General features: G+C 39.1%; 2 protein-coding genes across 2 annotated transcripts in view; one reads left to right on the forward strand and one right to left on the reverse strand.

Annotated features, from left to right (window-relative positions):
- The window catches only part of TRPC5 (transient receptor potential cation channel subfamily C member 5), a 179,491-nt gene that overhangs the window by 110,521 nt on the left and 50,698 nt on the right, over window positions 1-18,272 (reverse strand). The gene's annotated exons all lie outside the window — the stretch shown is intronic.
- Window positions 10,463-10,795, forward strand: TRPC5OS (TRPC5 opposite strand). Its single transcript, XM_068962442.1, is given in 1 exon segment — window positions 10,463-10,795. A coding segment is annotated over 1 exon segment (333 nt).

The following is an 18,272-nucleotide window of genomic DNA, read 5'->3' on the forward strand; positions in this document are numbered from 1 at the left end:
ACCCATGTCTCTTATGTTTCCTGCATTGGCAGGCGTGTTCTTTACCACTAGCGCCACCTGGTAAGTCTTAATTTTAATGAAATCCATTTATCAATCTTCTTTCCTAGTTAACTCTTTTTATGTAGAGTAAGAAATCTTTACTGAAGATCATGAAGATATTTGTCAATGGTTTGATCTAGAAGATTTACTGTTTTACCTTTCATATTTAGGTCTATTCAGTTCAGTTCAGTCACTCAGTTGTGTCCGACTCTTTGTGACCCCATGAATTGCAGCATGCCAGGCCTCCCTGTCCATCACCAACTCCTGGAGTTCACTCAGACTCACGTCCATCAAGTCAGTGATGCCATCCAGCCATCTCATCCTCTGTCGTCCCCTTCTCCTCCTACCCACAATCCCTCCCAGCATCAGGGTCTTTTCCAATGAACACCCAGGACTATTTCAAATTATTGTTAGTAGTTGTATATCCAGTGTGAGGTAACAGTCATGTTACACTGATTTATTTGTTTGTTCTTGTATTAGTACCATGCTGTCAAATAACTGGGCTTTCCTGGTAGTTCAAACGGTAAAGCATCTGCCTACAATGCGGGAGACCTGGGTTCAATCTCTGGGTCGGGAAAATCCCCTGGAGAAGGAAATGGCAACCCACTCCAGTATTCTTGCCTGGAGCTGCATAGCTAGCTAACCTTAGTATTTGATAGTATATGTCCTCCAATTTTGTTCTTCTTTAAGATGTTTTGGCTATACTAAACCCTTTATGGCTTCCCTGGTGGCTCAGAGAGTAAAGTGTCTGCCTGCAATGTGGGAAACCTGGGTTCTATCCCTGCGTCAGGAAGATCCTCTGGAGCAGGAAATGGCAACCTACTCTGGTACTCTTGCCTGGAAAATTCCATGGATGGAGAAGCCTGGTAAGCTACAATTAATGAGGTCGCAAAGAGTCAGACACGACTGAGTGACTTCACCTCAAGCCCTTTATATATCCTTATACATTTTAGAATCATTTTATCTAAAGTGCCTTACAGGGATGGTTTTGAACTTATTAACTCAAACGAGCCTCCCCACACCCTCGCAACTTCAAAATCTGTGTAACATTTGAGCCAGAGACCAGCAGAGTAGTGTGTGGCAGGCTCCTCCCTTCTCACGATAATTTACCTCCAAAGTACAGGGAGACTTGGAAGATTGTACGTCTGCGCGCGATGGCCGCGGTACTCAGCTAACTTGAGGTAAGGAAGTTTAGCCCAGTATTTCAGGCTTCTCAAATTTCCAATCCAGTATGATAGCCTCCAGATTTATTCAGATTTCTCATTTTCCTCAGTAGAATCCTTCTGTCTCGGTGCCAAGCCTCTTCTTTGACTTGTGCACAGAATTAGCAAATGTCTCAGCGAAGAAAAAATGTCCGTGATTATCGCTCACTTAGGAAGGACTCTTTACCTCTGAAATTTTAGTTCATCTTGTCCTTGTTTCTATATATTGCAGGTATTTAAAAAACACTAATTTTTCAGTTTATCTTTTGTTGTTGTCATTGTTTTAAGTTGTGGCTAGAGCATTCACATCCCACTTGAAAGTGGAAGTCCAGTGAACATTTGGTTGGCATAACCTTGACTCTTTCACCCATCTTGACTGAATCGCAGATGAGTAGTTTATGAGTGGGCCAATTCAGTAGGTCAGTGGAAGGGCAGGTATTAATAAAATAGACACAGCATTCCTGTCACAGATAATGGGGATTGCTGCAGACTGATGTGGCTCTCTCCATCCTTCTGCCTTGGTACTCACAGTCAACTTGGAATTCAGCCAGTTTCCAGGGATGGGAAATGAGGTAACATTCTCTTGGAGTTCTATTCCTGCTTAGAATGAGATGTCAGTGCTGGATCTGACATCGAAAATGTGTAAGAATAAGGTATATTTTCCTCCTGTAGGCACCTGAATTTGTGCTTTCTGGCATAAGACTTTAGGAATCAGACATGGGCTGACTTCCAATTCTGTATCTTTACTTACCATGTGACTGTGGGCAAGTTACTTGATTTCTGTGTTCCTCAATTTTTCCATCTGTAACTTCACAGGGTTGTTGAGAGGATTAAATGTACTAATAGAAAAAAAGTACCTAAAGTGTAATAGGTCTTTAATAAATGTGAACATTTATTAAAATATTTATGGGCATGCCATTTCATCTGATATATAGTTTTTGAGATTGGAGATTATGCTTGATTACTTTTTGGGGGCAAGTAAAATTTACATATAGTGGCATGTACATATATTAAGAGTACCATTCAGTGAGTTTTGAAAAATGCATAAGCTTATATAACCCATCACCTCAGAAAGTTCTCTTTAGCTTCTTCCTGTCAGTTTCCACTCCCCAGATGCAATTGCTATTTTTATTTTTCCACCATAGATTGTTTTGCATTTTCTAGAATTGCATATGAATAGAATCATACAATATATTTTTTGGGGGTCTGGCTCCTTTCATAAAGTATGATGTTTTTGATATCCCTCCATGTTTTTATCCCTAGCAGCAGTGGCTTTCCTTTTATTGCTGATTAGTATCACATTGTATGAATAAACCACAGTTGATCCATTCTCCTTTTGATTGACATCTGGGTTCTTTCCACTTTTGGTTACCATGCATAAGGTTGCTATAACCATTCTTATAAAAAGTCTTTTTGTGAACTTTCATTTCTCTTGGGTAAATACCTCAGAGTGGAATTGCTGGGATTGGATAGGTGCTTGCCTAGTTTTATAAGAAACTGCAAGATGTTTTCAAAGAGGTTGTATCCTTTCACATTCCTACAAGCCGTGGGTGAGAATTCTGGTTGCTCTATATCTCTGTCAACATTTGGTGTTATCAGTCTTTGATTTTAGCTAGTCTAGTGAGTGTGTTGTAGTATTTCATTGTGATGTTAACTTGCATTTCCCTGATGATGAAGATATGGAATATATTTTCTTGTGATTATTAGCTGTTTATTTTTCTTCCTTTGTGAAATGTTTGTTAAACTCTTTTGCCCATTTTTTTAATTTTTATTTTTTATAAAATATAAATTTATTTATTTTAATCGGAGGCTAATTAGTTTACAATATTGTCTTGGTTTTGCCATACATTGACATGCATCTACCACAGGTGTACTTGTGTTCCCCATCCTGAACCCCACTCCTGCCTCCTTCCCCATCCCATCCCTCTAGGTCATCCCAGTGCACCAGCCCCAAGCATCCTGTATCATGCATCGAACCTGGACTGGCGATCCATTTCACATATGATAACATACATGTTTCAATGCCATTCTCCCAAACTATCCCACCCTCGCCCTATCCCACAAAGTCCAACAGACTGTTTCTATACATCTGTGTCTCTTCTGCTGTCTCACATACAGGGTTATCATCACCATCTTTCTAAATTTCATATATATGTGTTAGTATACTGTATTGGTGTTTTTCTTTCTGGCTTACTTCACTCTGTATAATAGGATCCAGTTTCATCCACCTCATTAGAACTGATTCAAATGTATCCTGTTAATGGCTGAGTAATGCTTCATTGTGTATATATACCACAGCTTTCTTATCCATTTGTCTGCTGATGGACATCTAGGTTGCTTCCATGTCCTGGCTATTATAAACAGTGCTTTGATGAACATTGGGGTACACATGTCTCTTTCAATTCTGGTTTCATCAGTGTGTATGCCCAGCAGTGGGATGGCTGGGTCATACTGCAGTTCTATTTCCAGTTTTTTAAGGAATCTCCACACTGTTCCCTATAGTGGCTGTACTAGTTTGCATTCCCACCAACAGTGTAAGAGGGTTCCCTTTTCTCCACACCCTCTGAAGAATATATTGCTTGTAGACTTTTGGATCACAGCCATTCTGAATGGTGTGAAATGGTACCTCATTGTGGTTTTGATTTGCCTTTCTCTGATAATGAGTGATGTTGAGCATCTTTTCATGTGTTTGTTAGCCATCTGTATGTCTTCTTTGGAGAAATGTCTGTTTAGTTTTTTGGCCAATTTTTTGATTGGATCATTTATTTTTCTGGAATTGAGCTGCAGGAGTTGCTTGTATATTTTTGAGATCAGTTACTTGTCAGTTGCTTCATTTGCTATTATTTTCTCCCATTCTGAAGGCTGTCATGTCACCTTGCTTATAGTTTCCCTTGTTGTGCAAAAGCTTTTAATTAGGTCCCATTTGTTTATTTTTGCTTTTATTTCCAATATTCTGGGAGGTGGGTCATAGAGGATCCTGCTCTGATTTATGTCAGAGTGTTTTGCCAATGTCTTCCTCTAGGAGTTTTATAGTTTCTGGCCTTACATTTAGATCTTTAATCCATTTTGAGTCTATTTTCCTGTATGGTGTTAGAAAGTGTTCTAGTTTCATTCTTTTACAAGTGGTTGACCAGTTTTCCCAGCACCACTTGTTAAAGAGATTGTCTTTTCTCCATTGTATATTCTTGCCTCCTTTGTCAAAGATAAGGTGTCCATAGGTGTGTGGATTTATCTCTGGACTTTCTGTTGTGTTCCATTGTCTATATTTCTGTCTTTGTGCCAGTACCATACTGTCTTGATGACTGAGGCTTTGTAGTGGAGCCTGAAGTCAGGCAGATTGATTCCTCCAGTTCCATTCTTCTTTCTTAAGATTGCTTTGGCTATCAAGGTTTTTTGTATTTCCATACCTATTGTGAAATTATTTGATCTAGTTCTCTGAAAAATACTACTGGTAGCTTGATAGGGATTGCATTGAATATATAGATTACTTTAGGTAGTATACTTATTTTCATTATATTGATTCTTCTGATCCATGGACATGGTATATTTCTCCATCTATTAGTGTCCTCTTTGATTTCTTTCACCAATGTTTTATGGTTTTCTAAATATAGGTCTTTTGTTTCTTTAGGTAGATATATTCCTAAGTATTTTATTCTTTTCCTTGCAATGGTGAATTGAATTATTTCCTTAATTTCTCTATTTTCTCATTATTAGTGTATAGGAATGCAAGGGATTTCTGTATGTTGATTTATATCCTGCGACTTTACCATATTCATTGATTAGCTGTAGTAATTTTCTGGTGGAATCTTTAGGGTTTTCTATGTAGAGGATCATGTCATCTGCAGTGAGAGTTTACTTTTTCTTTTCCAATTTGGATTCCTTTTATTTCTTTTTCTGCTCTGATTGCTGTTTCCAAAACATCCAAAACTATATTGAATAATAGTGATGAGAATGGGCACCCTTGTCTTGTTCCTGAATTTAGGGGAAATGCTTTCAATTTTTCACATTGAGGATAATGTTTGTTGTGGGTTTGTCATATATAGCTTTTATTATGCTGAGGTATGTTCCTTCTATTCCTGCTTTCTGGAGAGTTTTTATCATAAATGGATGTTGAATTTTGTCAAAGGCTTTCTGTGCATCTATTGAGATAATCATATGGTTTTTTATTTTTCCATTTGTTAATGTGGTATATTACACTGATTGATTTGCAGATATTGAAGAATCCTTGCATCCCTGGGATAAAGCCCCCTTGGTTATGATGTTTGATCTTTTTAGTATGTTGTTGGATTCTGTTTGCTATAATTTTGTTAAGGATTTTTGCATCTATGTTCATCAGTGATATTGGCATGTATTTTTCTTTTATTGTGGCATCTTTGTCAGGTTTTTGTATTAAGGTGATGGTGGCCTCATAGAATGAGTTTAGAAGTTTACCTTCCTCTGCAATTTTCTGGAAGAGTTTGAGTAGGATAGGTGTTAGCTCTTCTCTAAATTTTTGGTAGAATTCAGCTGTGAAGCCATCTAGTCCTAGGCTTTTGTTTGCTGGAAGATTTCTGATTACAGTTTCAATTTCTGTGCTTGTGAAGGGTCTGTTAAGATTTTCTATTTCTCCCTGGTTCAGTTTTAGAAAGTTGTACTTTTCTAAGAATTTGTCCATTTCTTCCAAGTTGTCCATTTTATTGGCATATAGTTGCTGATAGTAGTCTCTTATGATCCTTTGTATTTCTGTGTTGTCTGTTGTGATTTCTCCATTTTCATTTGTAGTTTTATTGATTTGATTTTTCTCCCTTTGTTTGTTGATGAGTCTGGCTAATGGTTTGTCAATTTTATTTATCTTCTCAAAGAACCAGCTTTTGGCTTTGTTGATTTTTGCTATGGTCTCTTTTGTTTCTTTTACATTTATTTCTGCCCTAATTTTTAAGATTTCTTTTTATTTTTGTGTTGTTCAAGCTCTTTGTATGTCTTTATATCTCATGGTTACAAGTTCTTTGTCAGATATATGTTTTGTGAATATTTTCTCTCAGTCTGTGCATTGTTTGCTAATTTTATTAACCATGTGTTTTGATTAATTGGTTTATCTTTTTACCCCTGCTGTTCATACATATTTGTAACTTGATAATATCTACTCAATGAAAGAGTTAAAAGTTGTCCCTCCTTCCCTCCTTCCCTGCCTTTCTTTAACAACACTTACTGGTTACCTATGTGGCAGCCACTCTTTCTATTTTGCAGAAATCAGAAGAGACAAGCTTCCTAATTTCATGAAACTCCATTTTAGTCTAAATATGGGAAGGGGTGAGAGACAGAAAAAGAAATGAATAAATAAGAAAATATGAAATGATTATAGGCACTGGAATATAAAAATATACTGTATGCATAATGAGAAAGGGATGGTTAAGAGGCTTTTTCAGGTTGGAGGGTCAGAAATTAGAGATGATATTTAAGCTGAGACCAGAATGACAAGAAACCATTTTTTTCTAAGGGAATGGGATTCTAGGCAGAAGTAACAGCTAATAAGATGGTCCTTATGATGAGTTGGGACTAGGTGCAAACTACGCAAAATACACTGTTAGGCAAACACCTTAGGGTCAGGGGTTGCTTTAGAAATTATCATAACTGGAATAAGCTGATGCTGTGCTGTTACTATTCTTAGCACTGCAGTATTTGGCAAATTCTCAGCACCTTCCCTGCCCTCCCCACATCCCCACCTCCTCAGTTCCAAGATGCTTTGAACATAGAAATTGTGGATTAGCTAACAAAGTGGTCAACAGGGTTAAGGCTAGGTCAGGAAATTTTTTCCCATCAAAGGTAACCATGAGATAGAAAAATCAAGGATTACATAAATATTAAGTAACTTCATTTGTCTTTGGGCTTCCCTGGTAGCTCAGCTGGTAAGGAATCTGCCTGCAATGCAGACCCTGGTTTGATTCCTGGGTCAGGAAGATCCACTGGAGAAGGGATAGGCTACGTACTCCAGTATTCTTGGGCTTCCCTGGTGGCTCAATTGGTAAAGAATCAGACTGAAATGTGGGAGACCTGGGTTTGATCCCTCGGTTGGGAAGATCCCCTGGAGAAGGGAACAGTTACTCACTCCAGTATTCTGGCCTGGAGAATCCCAGATAGTTTATAAAAGGGCTTCCCTGGTGGCTCAAGTTGGTAGAGTCTGCCTGCAATGTGGGAGAGCCATATTCAATCCCTGGGTTGGAAAGATCCCCTGGAGAAGGAAATGGCAACTCACTCCAGTATTCTTCTGGAGGGGGGTTCCCAGGTGGTGCTAGAGGTAAAGAACCTGCCTGCCAATGCAGGAGACATAAGAGACGTAGGTTCGATCCCTGGGTCAAGAAGATCCCCTGGAGGAGGGCAGGGCAACCCACTCCAGTATTCCTGCCTGGAGTCTCCCATAGATAGAGGAGGCTCATGGGCTACAGCCCATGGGGTCACAGAGTCGGACATTACTGAGTGACTAACACTTTCACTTTTTATTTGTCTTTATAAAATAGCAACATATGAAATGTGCTACCTCTCTGCTTTTTACATAGATTGTGTCATAAAAAACTCTATAAATACAATACTTGTTTGATAAATTGACTATAATTTGTTTCTAAATTTTGACCAGTTTCAAGAGAGATGGAAGAAAAGATGTGAAGGAATAGTGAAAGACAACGATACAGAGAGAATGAAATAGAATGAAACACATAGGTGATTAAATGAGGTGTGTTGGCTAAGAGCATTAATTTAAAAAGAGTCCTAGGTGGAGGTAAAGAAGCTGAGAAAAGAAACTGGGTGAAAAGGAAGCCAGACATTAAATAGGTTTTGTGTGAGTACGTTCCTATTACCCTCTTGTGCCCTTGGGCTATGGGCACCATAGTAGGTTATTGCTTCCTTTGAAAAATGTGATGGGGCTCTCTAGTAGTATTTAATACACTTTATTTCAGTATCTTTCATCTCATGACCGGATTCATGCTCTACACTAATACCAAATTCCTTTTATGATTTTTCCCATTATTTCCTTTCACAAAGCAGAGATTTCTTGTGAGTTAAACTGCCATCTGTCTAATACCCATTTTCCCCTACTTCAGATGTAAAGTTGCCTCCAACCAATATCGTGTCTTGTGGGTATCACAGTGAGGACTGTCATCATCAGGGAAAACCCTGTAGCTACTATCAGGATTTTAGATTTAAAAAATGTGTGGTTCTGACAGGACTTATGCTAGGTGAAGATACTATATAATTGAGTAGGTCAAACCATGCACTGTGGAAACCAGCAAGCTCCATGTGAAATTCACAGACCATCTGGCTGATGACTTGCTTTACTTTAATAAAGGAAGGCCTTAGGAGTTCAAGTGGCTGGGGTAAAGCCTGAGGCTTTCTGGGCTCCACTGTGGTCAGAACTGTTGGAAACAGGGCAAAGACAGATTTGGTAGTATCCTAAAAGAGTGACATGGATGGCTGCTTCCGAATAATCTCCACTAGAAAAAATCTTGACTGAGGCTGGAGAGAGGAAACCAGCCCAATTTGCAGGACTGATGGGTAGAAATTTAATATGTATATATGCCCAAGAAAACAACTGGCCAAAAGTACATAGATATACTGATCAGCTGTGGACTGGAAATACATATTCTAATAGAAAATTACAGACTGTTCTACTGCAGGAAAAACAATCTGGTGAAGGGAGATATGAAAATAAATCAATGAAAGGAATTTATCAATTCATGTAGGACATGTACAAGCTCATCAGAATGGAAAGACAGAATAATCTTCTTAGAATAAGAGAGGAGACAATCTGACTGCACCCCCCCCCAAAAAAAAAGAAAAAAAAAAAACTAATACAGATTCTACAGTCTTGGGAACTCCAAGTCTCAAATCAGGCCCCTTGTCAGTTCAATTTAAGGTTGCAGATTGGGCATGTGAAACCTCAGGGCATATGGACATGAACATTCTAAGTAGGCAGAAGAGAGAGTGTAAAAAAAACCCTATGAATCAAACAAATGAGTAAGCAATATGAGCTATGTCAAATTACTAAAAACTTGCATCCTCATTTTTAAGGGGAGCAGACTCATTTTTAAGGGGAGCAGAGGTTGGTAAGGGCTTCCCTGGTGGCTCAGATGGCAGAGAATCTGCCTGCAGTGCAGGAGACCTGGGTTTGATCTGTGGGTTGGGACGATCCCCTGAAGAAGGGAACGGCTACCCACTCCAGTATTCTGGCCTGGAATATTCCATGGACAGAAGAGCCTGGCAGACTACAGTCCATGGGGTTGCAAAGAGTAGGGCAAATGTGATAGGTAGATTATATTGGGTTGTTCTCTAGATTTCTAAACAAACAATATTACCTTGAAGAACTATAAACTTAGGAATAGGGTTTGTAGAGTATACAAGACATACAAATGAGAATAGTATGACCATGGCTTTAGATAAATTTGGGAGAAATAACAGCTAGAGATGGAATAGTGGCAGTGATAGGAAATGACCAAAGAACAAATCTTCTAACAGAAGTTATACAAAATTTGGAAAAAGAGAATGTGGGACTTCAATTTGCCATAAATTCCCCAAACTACAGGGGCAATAAAAAACTTTAATGAATGGATTATTAAAAACACAGAAGGAATTTAGCAGCACCAGATATAAATGGCAATAAGAGAAAAAGTACTAATAAAAACATAATTAATTAAAAGACTTAGTATATATATCTTCCTCAATAGAGATGTTCAAGAAAAATAGATAGACTGCCTATGCTCACTTTGTTCTCATATCCCGTAAGAAGCGGTAACAACCATGAGAAGTATAAAGGGGACTATGAGTAGTAGAGCCATCCAAAAAGGAGAAACAATAGCTAGCAGCACCCTTTCAACCTTATCCTATAGCCAGAACCTGTATGATGGATAAAAACTCAAGGATACTAACTTTATATTTCTCTTTTCTATTATTAGATCTGCTTTGCTGTTTTCTCTTGGCTGTGACAATCTGTCTGATAGTCATTATAATAGCAGTTCACTACCGATACAGACAAGAGTACCATATGTAAATTTTGCGGGAGGTTCACCAACTTTATCAGAAAGTACTGTAGGACCACTGCCCTCATTCTGTATTTGATCATCATTGTAATCATATCAACAGCCTCATTTCTCAACCAAACCAACCACTGCCAGCCTCACAGGATCCATTGTCACCAAGAACTCATTTACTATAGCTTCTAGTAATATTTTATTTTCTGAAGAAAGCATAGAGGCATGCCGTCTGCATTAGCCCCTGTACGTATTGGTGGACTTATTGACTGTGTAGCCCAGTTAATACGAATAGCTGAAGAGCTTTTACAGTTGATCACACAAGAACAAGTTTCTTGTATGGAGCAAAATGATGGAGCAGAAGAACCAGAAGTAGATGCTTTTCTTTCTGAGGAAGCTTCACTACCAGACCTTGCTGATCTCCTAGACTTAGAATCAATACTGACACCAAGAGAAGATGAAGACCTACTCTTTGATGTAGATCAAGCTATGTTAGATATAGGTGAATTATATGAACAGTAACTCAATAATGTTAACAATGAGTTAAGAAATGGCTAAGACCTCATGTACCCCCACCAACATGTGAGAACTGTTCATTTCTGTTTTAAATATATTCAGAGTTTTCTGAATGTTAGCAATAAAAGTTTTTCTAGTTCTGCAGTTTCACTACTAATTTTTATAGAACAAATTAATTAAATATTTTATTTACTTCTGGCAGAGTGTGGTCTCTTTTCTTCTTTGTATTTGTGTAAAAAGCTCTAACTTTAGCATGTGGCTCTGTCTTTACCTGTACTTGTTCTCTTGCTTGGGTTCCTGATAATAGGAGTGAACAACAGCAAAGTAAAGAAACCCCTTATCTAACAATAGAGTGAAGACCTGATGAACTCTCTCACATCTTGGGACCCAATTTCTACAATGAATGGAAACTAAAAGGGGACTATTCCCCAGGGTGGCATTATAGTGAATATATTCACACTAACAATGAGTGAGTGAAAGTCGCTCAGTTGTGTCCGACTCTTTGCGACCCCAGTCCATGGAATTCTCCAGGTCAGAATACTGGAGTGGGTAGCTGTTCCCTTCTTTAGGGGATCTTCCCAACTCAGGGATTGAACCCAGGTCATCTGCATTGCAGGCGGATTCTTTACCAGCTGAGCCACAAGGGACGCCCAAGAATACTGGAGTGGGTAGTCTATCCCTTCTCCAGCAGATCTTCTCGACCCAGGAATTGAGCCAGGGTCTCCTGTATTGCAGGCGGATTCTTTACCAACTGAGCTATCAGGGAAGCCCAGTATTGTGGCACTTCTACTTGAAAAAATATAACTACTTACTAGGCCATTCAGGCAGAATGTGTTAGCTAAAGGAAGCTATACTGGCCTGGGAGAAAAAAGTCTGAGAAAACAGCTATCTAACAGAGAATAAAACTTCGGAAAGGTTTACAGATAACTCTCACCAGGAAGACACCTTTGAAAAAGCTGAGGCCAAGAAGTTCCAATGCAGTACTGACTGTTCCCTCAAATGCCGACCCGTATCACAACTACTCTGCATTGTTCCTCAAATGGAAATGTCAAGTTACACCAAATAACAAGAGAGAAGTACTAGTACTAGGAGGGCTGGATAAAGGTCTAACGAGGAGTGTTCACCTATGGAAAAGTCAAACGCTGATGGCATAGGCTTAGAGATGATGGTCCATAAGTAGAAGTGGATAAAGTATACTTTCTTGGATATAACTGCATTTATAATGAATAGCTGATAGGCTTATTATAAGGGAAACTGCTACAACTTTGACATGGAAATCTTTACTGAGAAATGGGAGCAATAAGAAATTGAAACAAAATGTACGCTTCAGTTCAGTTCAGTTGTTCAGTCATGTTCAACTCTTTGTGACCCCATGAATTGCAGCACGCCAGGCCTCCCTGTCCATCACCATCTCCCAGAGTTCACTCAAACTCATATCCATCGAGTCGGTGATGCCATCCAGCCATCTTATCCTCTGTCGTCCCCTTCTCCTCCTGCCCCCAATCCCTCCCAGCATCAGAGTCTTTTCCAAGAACTCAACTCTTCTCATGAGGTGGCCAAAGTACTGGAGTTTCAGCTTTAGCATCATTCCTTCCAAAGAAATCCCAGGACTGATCTCCTTTAGAATGGACCTGTTGGGTCTCCTTGCAGTCCAAGGGACTCTCAAGTCTTCTCCAACACCACAGTTCAAAAGCATCAATTCTTTGGCGCTCAGCCTTCTTCACAGTCCAACTCTCACATCCATACATGACCACTGGAAAAACCATAGCCTTGACTAGACGGACCTTTGTTGGCAAAGTAATGTCTCTGCTTTTGAATATGCTATCTAGGTTGGTCATAACTTTCCTTCCAAGGAGTAAGCGTGTTTTAATTTCATGGCTGCAGTCACCATCTGCAGTGATTTTGGAGCCCACTAAAATAAAGTCTGACACTATTTCTACTGTTTCCCCATCTAATTCCCATGAAGTGATGGGACCAGATGCCATGATCTTCATTTTCTGAATGTTGAGCTTTAAGCCAACTTTTTCACTCTCCTCTTTCACTTTCATCAAGAGGCTTTTTAGTTCCTCTTCACTTTCTGCCATCAGGGTGGTGTCATCTGCCTATCTGAGGTTATTGATATTTCTCCTGGCAATCTTGATTCCAGTTTGTACTTATAGGTATACAATATAGTGATTCCCAAGTTTTAAAAGTTATGCTCCATTTAGGGTATCCTAGGTAGTGCCATGGTAAAGAATCTGCCTGCCAGTGCAGGAGACCTGGGTTTGATCCCTGGGTCAGGAAGATCCCCTAGAGTAAGAAATGGCAACCTACTCCAGCATTCTTGCCTGGGAAATTCCATGGACAAAGGAGCCTGGCGGGCCACAGTCCATGGGGTCACAAAGAGTTGGACATGACTGAGTGACTGAACACGCACACACACCATCTTATAATTATTATAAAATATTGGCCATATTCCTCGTGTCGTACAATATATGCTTGTAGCTTATCTTATACCTAATAGTTTGTACATCTTACTCCTCTGCCCCTATCTTGCCCCTCCCTCCCCCTGTCTCCCCACTGGTAATCTATATTTGTGAGTCTACTTACTTTTTTTTTTTTTTTAATATCCACAAGCTTGTTGTATTTTTTTAGAGACTATTTTGAAAATCAGAAGAACTAGGGAGCTAATGAAATATAACAATATGAGAAGGTTTCACAGCAGACTGCTATGTGGAAGGATTGATAGAGTACACGAGGATCCAGGAGACTTAGAGGGGTGATAAAAGACACAAAGAGGAGAAATAAAAGTTATATTACAAGCAACTACTACGGATAATTACAAACCATATCAGACAGCAGATTGAGGGGCTTTTCTGTTGCAATAACTGGACAAACTGAGCCTTACGTGCCTGGGGTAAGTGACTCTATACACTGTGTCCAACATGGTAAATAATAGATGCAATGCAATGGAACTCTGCCACATTAACCTAAACAGAACAGTGAGAAAGCAAGAAGTAACCATTTATCCCCACCATTCCAATAAGAGCAGTTTTATAAGGAAATACTAGTGATTGGAGTTAAATAAGAAAATCTATATATGTAGCAGCCAAGAAGAAGAATAAAAGAGGAATTGAATAGAAGTTAAAAGATAGAATCTGTGCTTTAATTAAAGACTTAGAAACAGTCAGGGAAGATATACACTCTCCACTAGAAATTTGGACCTTAGGAAATTGGGCTATAATTTCGTGTCACAGTAAATCTCAAGGCATGAATACTTGCACAAGATCAGGAAACATATCCAAGGAGAGACCATCAGTCTGCTATGAATTTTATTTGGTGAGCAATTTAACTATAAATGGAAAGATCTGGTGCTCCTCACATATGATCGATACTGAAGGGTAGCTATTCTTCCAAGTAGAACTTTGGAATATGAACTTTATGATGATTCCACAGCAGATTAGAGTGAGCCTGTTAAAATTGTTAGTTGTAATGAAAGAACACAATCAAGCATACTTACTCTGGCAAGTCATCAAAATATATCAAGTGAAATCTGAGACTACCCCAGACATTGAAACAAGATAAAGCTTGCACCAGCCTATAAAAAAAAATAGTCAAACATGGTCCTTAAGTGTCAAACAAGAAGCTGCTACAACCTTGTAATGTGTGGAACTGTCTAGCCTCCTGGCTATATGGGTCACCTGGAAAGATTATACCACAATGGCACCTCAAGATTAGATAAAAATGTTTGCTTTGATTGTGTGATTATATGTGTTAAGATGTGGGCTTCCCTGGTGGCTCAAGATGGTAAAGAATCAGCATGCAATATGAGAGACCTGAGTTGAATCCCTGTGTTGGGAAGATCCCTTGGAGGGAGGCAATGGCTACCCACTCCAGTATTCTAGTCTGGAGAATTCCATGAACAGAGGAACCTGGCAGGCTCCATGGGGTCACAAAGAGTTGGACACAACTGAGTGACTCACTTTGTTTTCAACCCTGCTCCAAGCAATGGATTGTTGTATTAAGTATGTTTGCTCTTATGGGGCAGAATTAGAATTAAAGTTAATAGTGATAAGAAATAAGAGTAAGAAATAAGCACATACTTAAGAATAAGAAATACTAGGGAAGATATTTTCAGGAGAGAGAATTAAAGTAACAAGTTGTCAACAGTTATGCAGCTCCTTGGGCTTTCCAGGTGGTGCTAGTGGTAAAGAACCTGCATGGAAATACAGGAGACATGAGAGATACAGGTTCAATCCCTAGGTTGGGAAGATTCCCTGAAGAAGGAAATCGCAACCTGCTCCAGTAGTTTTGCCTGGAGAATCACATGGACAGAGGAGCCTGGTGGGGTACAGTTCATAGTGTTGCAGAGTTGGACACAACTGAAGCAGCTTAGCATGCATGCAGCTGCTTATGGTGGCTTTGTCAGATAGATAGTCCTCAACAAATCTCTGAAATATAGTCCATTCTTGTTTGTGAAATGATAGTTATAATAACTTTTCTGCCTACCTTCAATGATAATAAGGAACACATAAAATGATACATTTTTCAAAGCTTTTGGTTGATATATATATTTTTTTATTAATGTGTTCCTTTATTTTCTTTCTTTATTTCTTTCTTTTTTTAAATAAATCCTGTATGCGAGACAGCAAAAGAGACACAGATGTATAGAACAGTCTTTTGGACTCTGTGATTGATATATTTGACAATGGGAAAGAGTATATGAAATCAGGACTTTTTAGGAAGAGTTACAAAATGTCTATATGAAATACCTAAAAGTCTATGTGACATGTAAAGATTATCCAGTAGTTTTACATTCATTTCAAAGAGATTAGAGCTTTCTCATTTCACTGCTGCTGCTGCTAAGTCGCTTCAGTCGTGTCCGACTCTGTGTGACCCCATAGACGGCAGCCCACCAGGCTCCACCATCCCTGGGATTCTCCAGGCAAGAATACTGGAGTGGGTTGCCATTTCCTTCTCCAGTGCATGAAAGTGAAAAGTGAAAGTGAAGTCGCTCAGTCATGCCTGACTCTTAGCGACCCCATGGACTACAGCCTACCAGGCTCCTCCGTCCATGGGATTTTCCAGGCAAGAGTACTGGACTGGGGTGCCATCGCCTTCTCCATCTCATTTCACTGGATGTCAGTAAATACAGTGTTATAATTGGAATAAGTTTTTGTTTCATTATTTTGAGCTTTTTCTTCACCAAATTAAATTCTTCTTGGGAGTCTACTCAGTGCTGTTAGGAATAGTAATGAGGTGGGGGGGGGGACAACAATGAAAAAGCAGCCTTTCAAGAAATAGTGAATTATATTCCATTTAAGGCTAAGATTTTGTTCCCAAGGGAGTTATGTAACTCTGTGCATTATTAACCCACTACTATCCAACTAGATTCATTTTTTACATCAAAGCTGACTATTGTATTCTTGTTATGGACAATCATATCTTAATACACTAGAGATATTTAGCCATTTTCTCTAGGGTATGCTTCTTATTTTCTCAAGGCTCCTATCCCTCCAGGTGCCCTGGAGGAGGGCATGGCAACCCACTCCAGTATTCTTGCCTGGAGAATCGCCATGGACAGAGGAGCCTGGCGGGCTATAGTCCATAGGGTCACAAAGAGTCAGACATGACTGAGTGACTAAGCACAGCAAAGCACATCCCTTCAGATCACATTTAAAACTTGTTTTTCTCCTAACAGTATAACCCTTAGCTCACAAGCCAACCAACCAACCAAAAAGAAAAAAATGTCCAAAAGAAATTGTCCAAACAGAAAAAAAAAAACCTCTAGTTCCTGACATTACTTGGGAGTTATTTATATTGACAGATACAACTATCAGTCTCAAGGGTCAAATCTCTTCAGGGTAATAGTCTTTGAAGGTGATCTCCATTTATACCCCGAAGAATGAAACTGCATTTTAGCAAGGTAAGGAAAACCATTGCACTCTTTACCCCTTGTCACAGTTCCATCTTAACGACCCTAGTAAAATGCTGAAAGCATCTCCAGAGGTATTGTTTAGTTTAACACAAGTATTCATTTAAAGTAGACCAGGCAGTCACAGGAAAAACAACTTCAGTGTTTCAGATTCCTTTAATCAAAGATGCTATTAACAAAATGTGTTGTTTAAAACACATCAATACACATGTCTCTAGATGATAAATTCTGGTAATACTAATCATTTTTAAATAGTTTTATTCTTAGTTAAACTTGGGGAAACTAGTCTTTCTTGAAACCATTATCTTCTCAATTTTTACTGTTGGCAACTCCTAACTTCCAGTTTTGGAAAATCAGTTGTGTTGCAGCTCATTTTATAGAGGAAAAAAAATTTTTTTTTTTAATAAAGCTTTTTGGCTCCAGGTTTAAGAGACATAGAAACATATTTTCTGTTTGAAACTTTTGATGTGAGCAGGCTTATCTTTGGGTACTTTTTCCTGGAGCATGAGTCTCTGATACTACTCCCTTATAATACCTCCACGTGTTGAGAAAATTTCCATTAATACTGGGAATTTCTGCCCTCTTGGAATCACAGCATGCTTTGAAAGAAGACTGGACAATGTGTCAGCAGGCATGATACTATAAAGTGGAGAAGTGGCAGATCTGCTTTTTCCTACTCTTGAGTATAGAGACTGAGAAGTGACCTACCTGTTCTTAAACATAGACTCCCCATGGTCCAACTGGAATCAAGCATGGAATCAAGTACGGAAAAGAAGACAAAATTTCTCTTTTAGCTCAGTTGTCCCATTCCCATCTAGAGGTTGTTTCTCCTTTGAACAGTTCTGGTCCTGGGAGATAATTCTTGTCTAGCCTTCTTCAGAGCCTCAAGGTCATCTGGAAAAACTGGCCTTTAAAAAAATGTCAATTTGTTTGGGGGCTTGCAACATACAACTCTCAAATTGAATGTGTCCCATCAGACCCTGGAGGGTGACTCACTTAAAATATGAATATACTTTTCTTCTTGGAGGCATAAACTATATGCCTCCAAGGAATTTGAGGAATTTTATACAACCTAGAAAAGCTGAATTCATTTCCTATAGATAGAAGGGTAAAGTTTACATTCGTTTATTTATGTCTATTGCATTCTGCATAAGGAGAATTTGTATGATGAAAATTGGTGATCAAGTGTATTGTACAATGTGATAAATTATCAAGATCATGACCTTTTTTATGCTTGCGGCCTTAAGCAGTGTATGTTTCACTTTTGTAATGACTGCTGCTGCTGCTGCTGCTAAGTTGCTTCAGTCGTGTCCGACTCTGTGCGACCCCATAGACGGCAGCCCACCAGGCTCCGCCATCCCTGGGATTCTCTAGGCAAGAACACTGGAGTGGGTTGCCATTTCTTTCTCCAATGCATGAAAGTTAAAAGTGAAAGTGAAGTCGCTCAGTAAGTGTCCGACTCTTCGTGACACCATGGACTGCAGCGTACCAGGCTCCTCTGTCCATGGGATTTTGCAGGCAAGAGTACTGGAGTGGGTTGCCATTGCCTTCGTCTTCCTTAGATTAAGAGCTTTTAAGAATGAAGTGCTCATTGACACCTGAATT

Source organism: Capricornis sumatraensis, chromosome X (assembly GCF_032405125.1).
Source record: "Capricornis sumatraensis isolate serow.1 chromosome X, serow.2, whole genome shotgun sequence".
NCBI classification, from domain to species: Eukaryota; Metazoa; Chordata; class Mammalia; order Artiodactyla; family Bovidae; genus Capricornis; species Capricornis sumatraensis.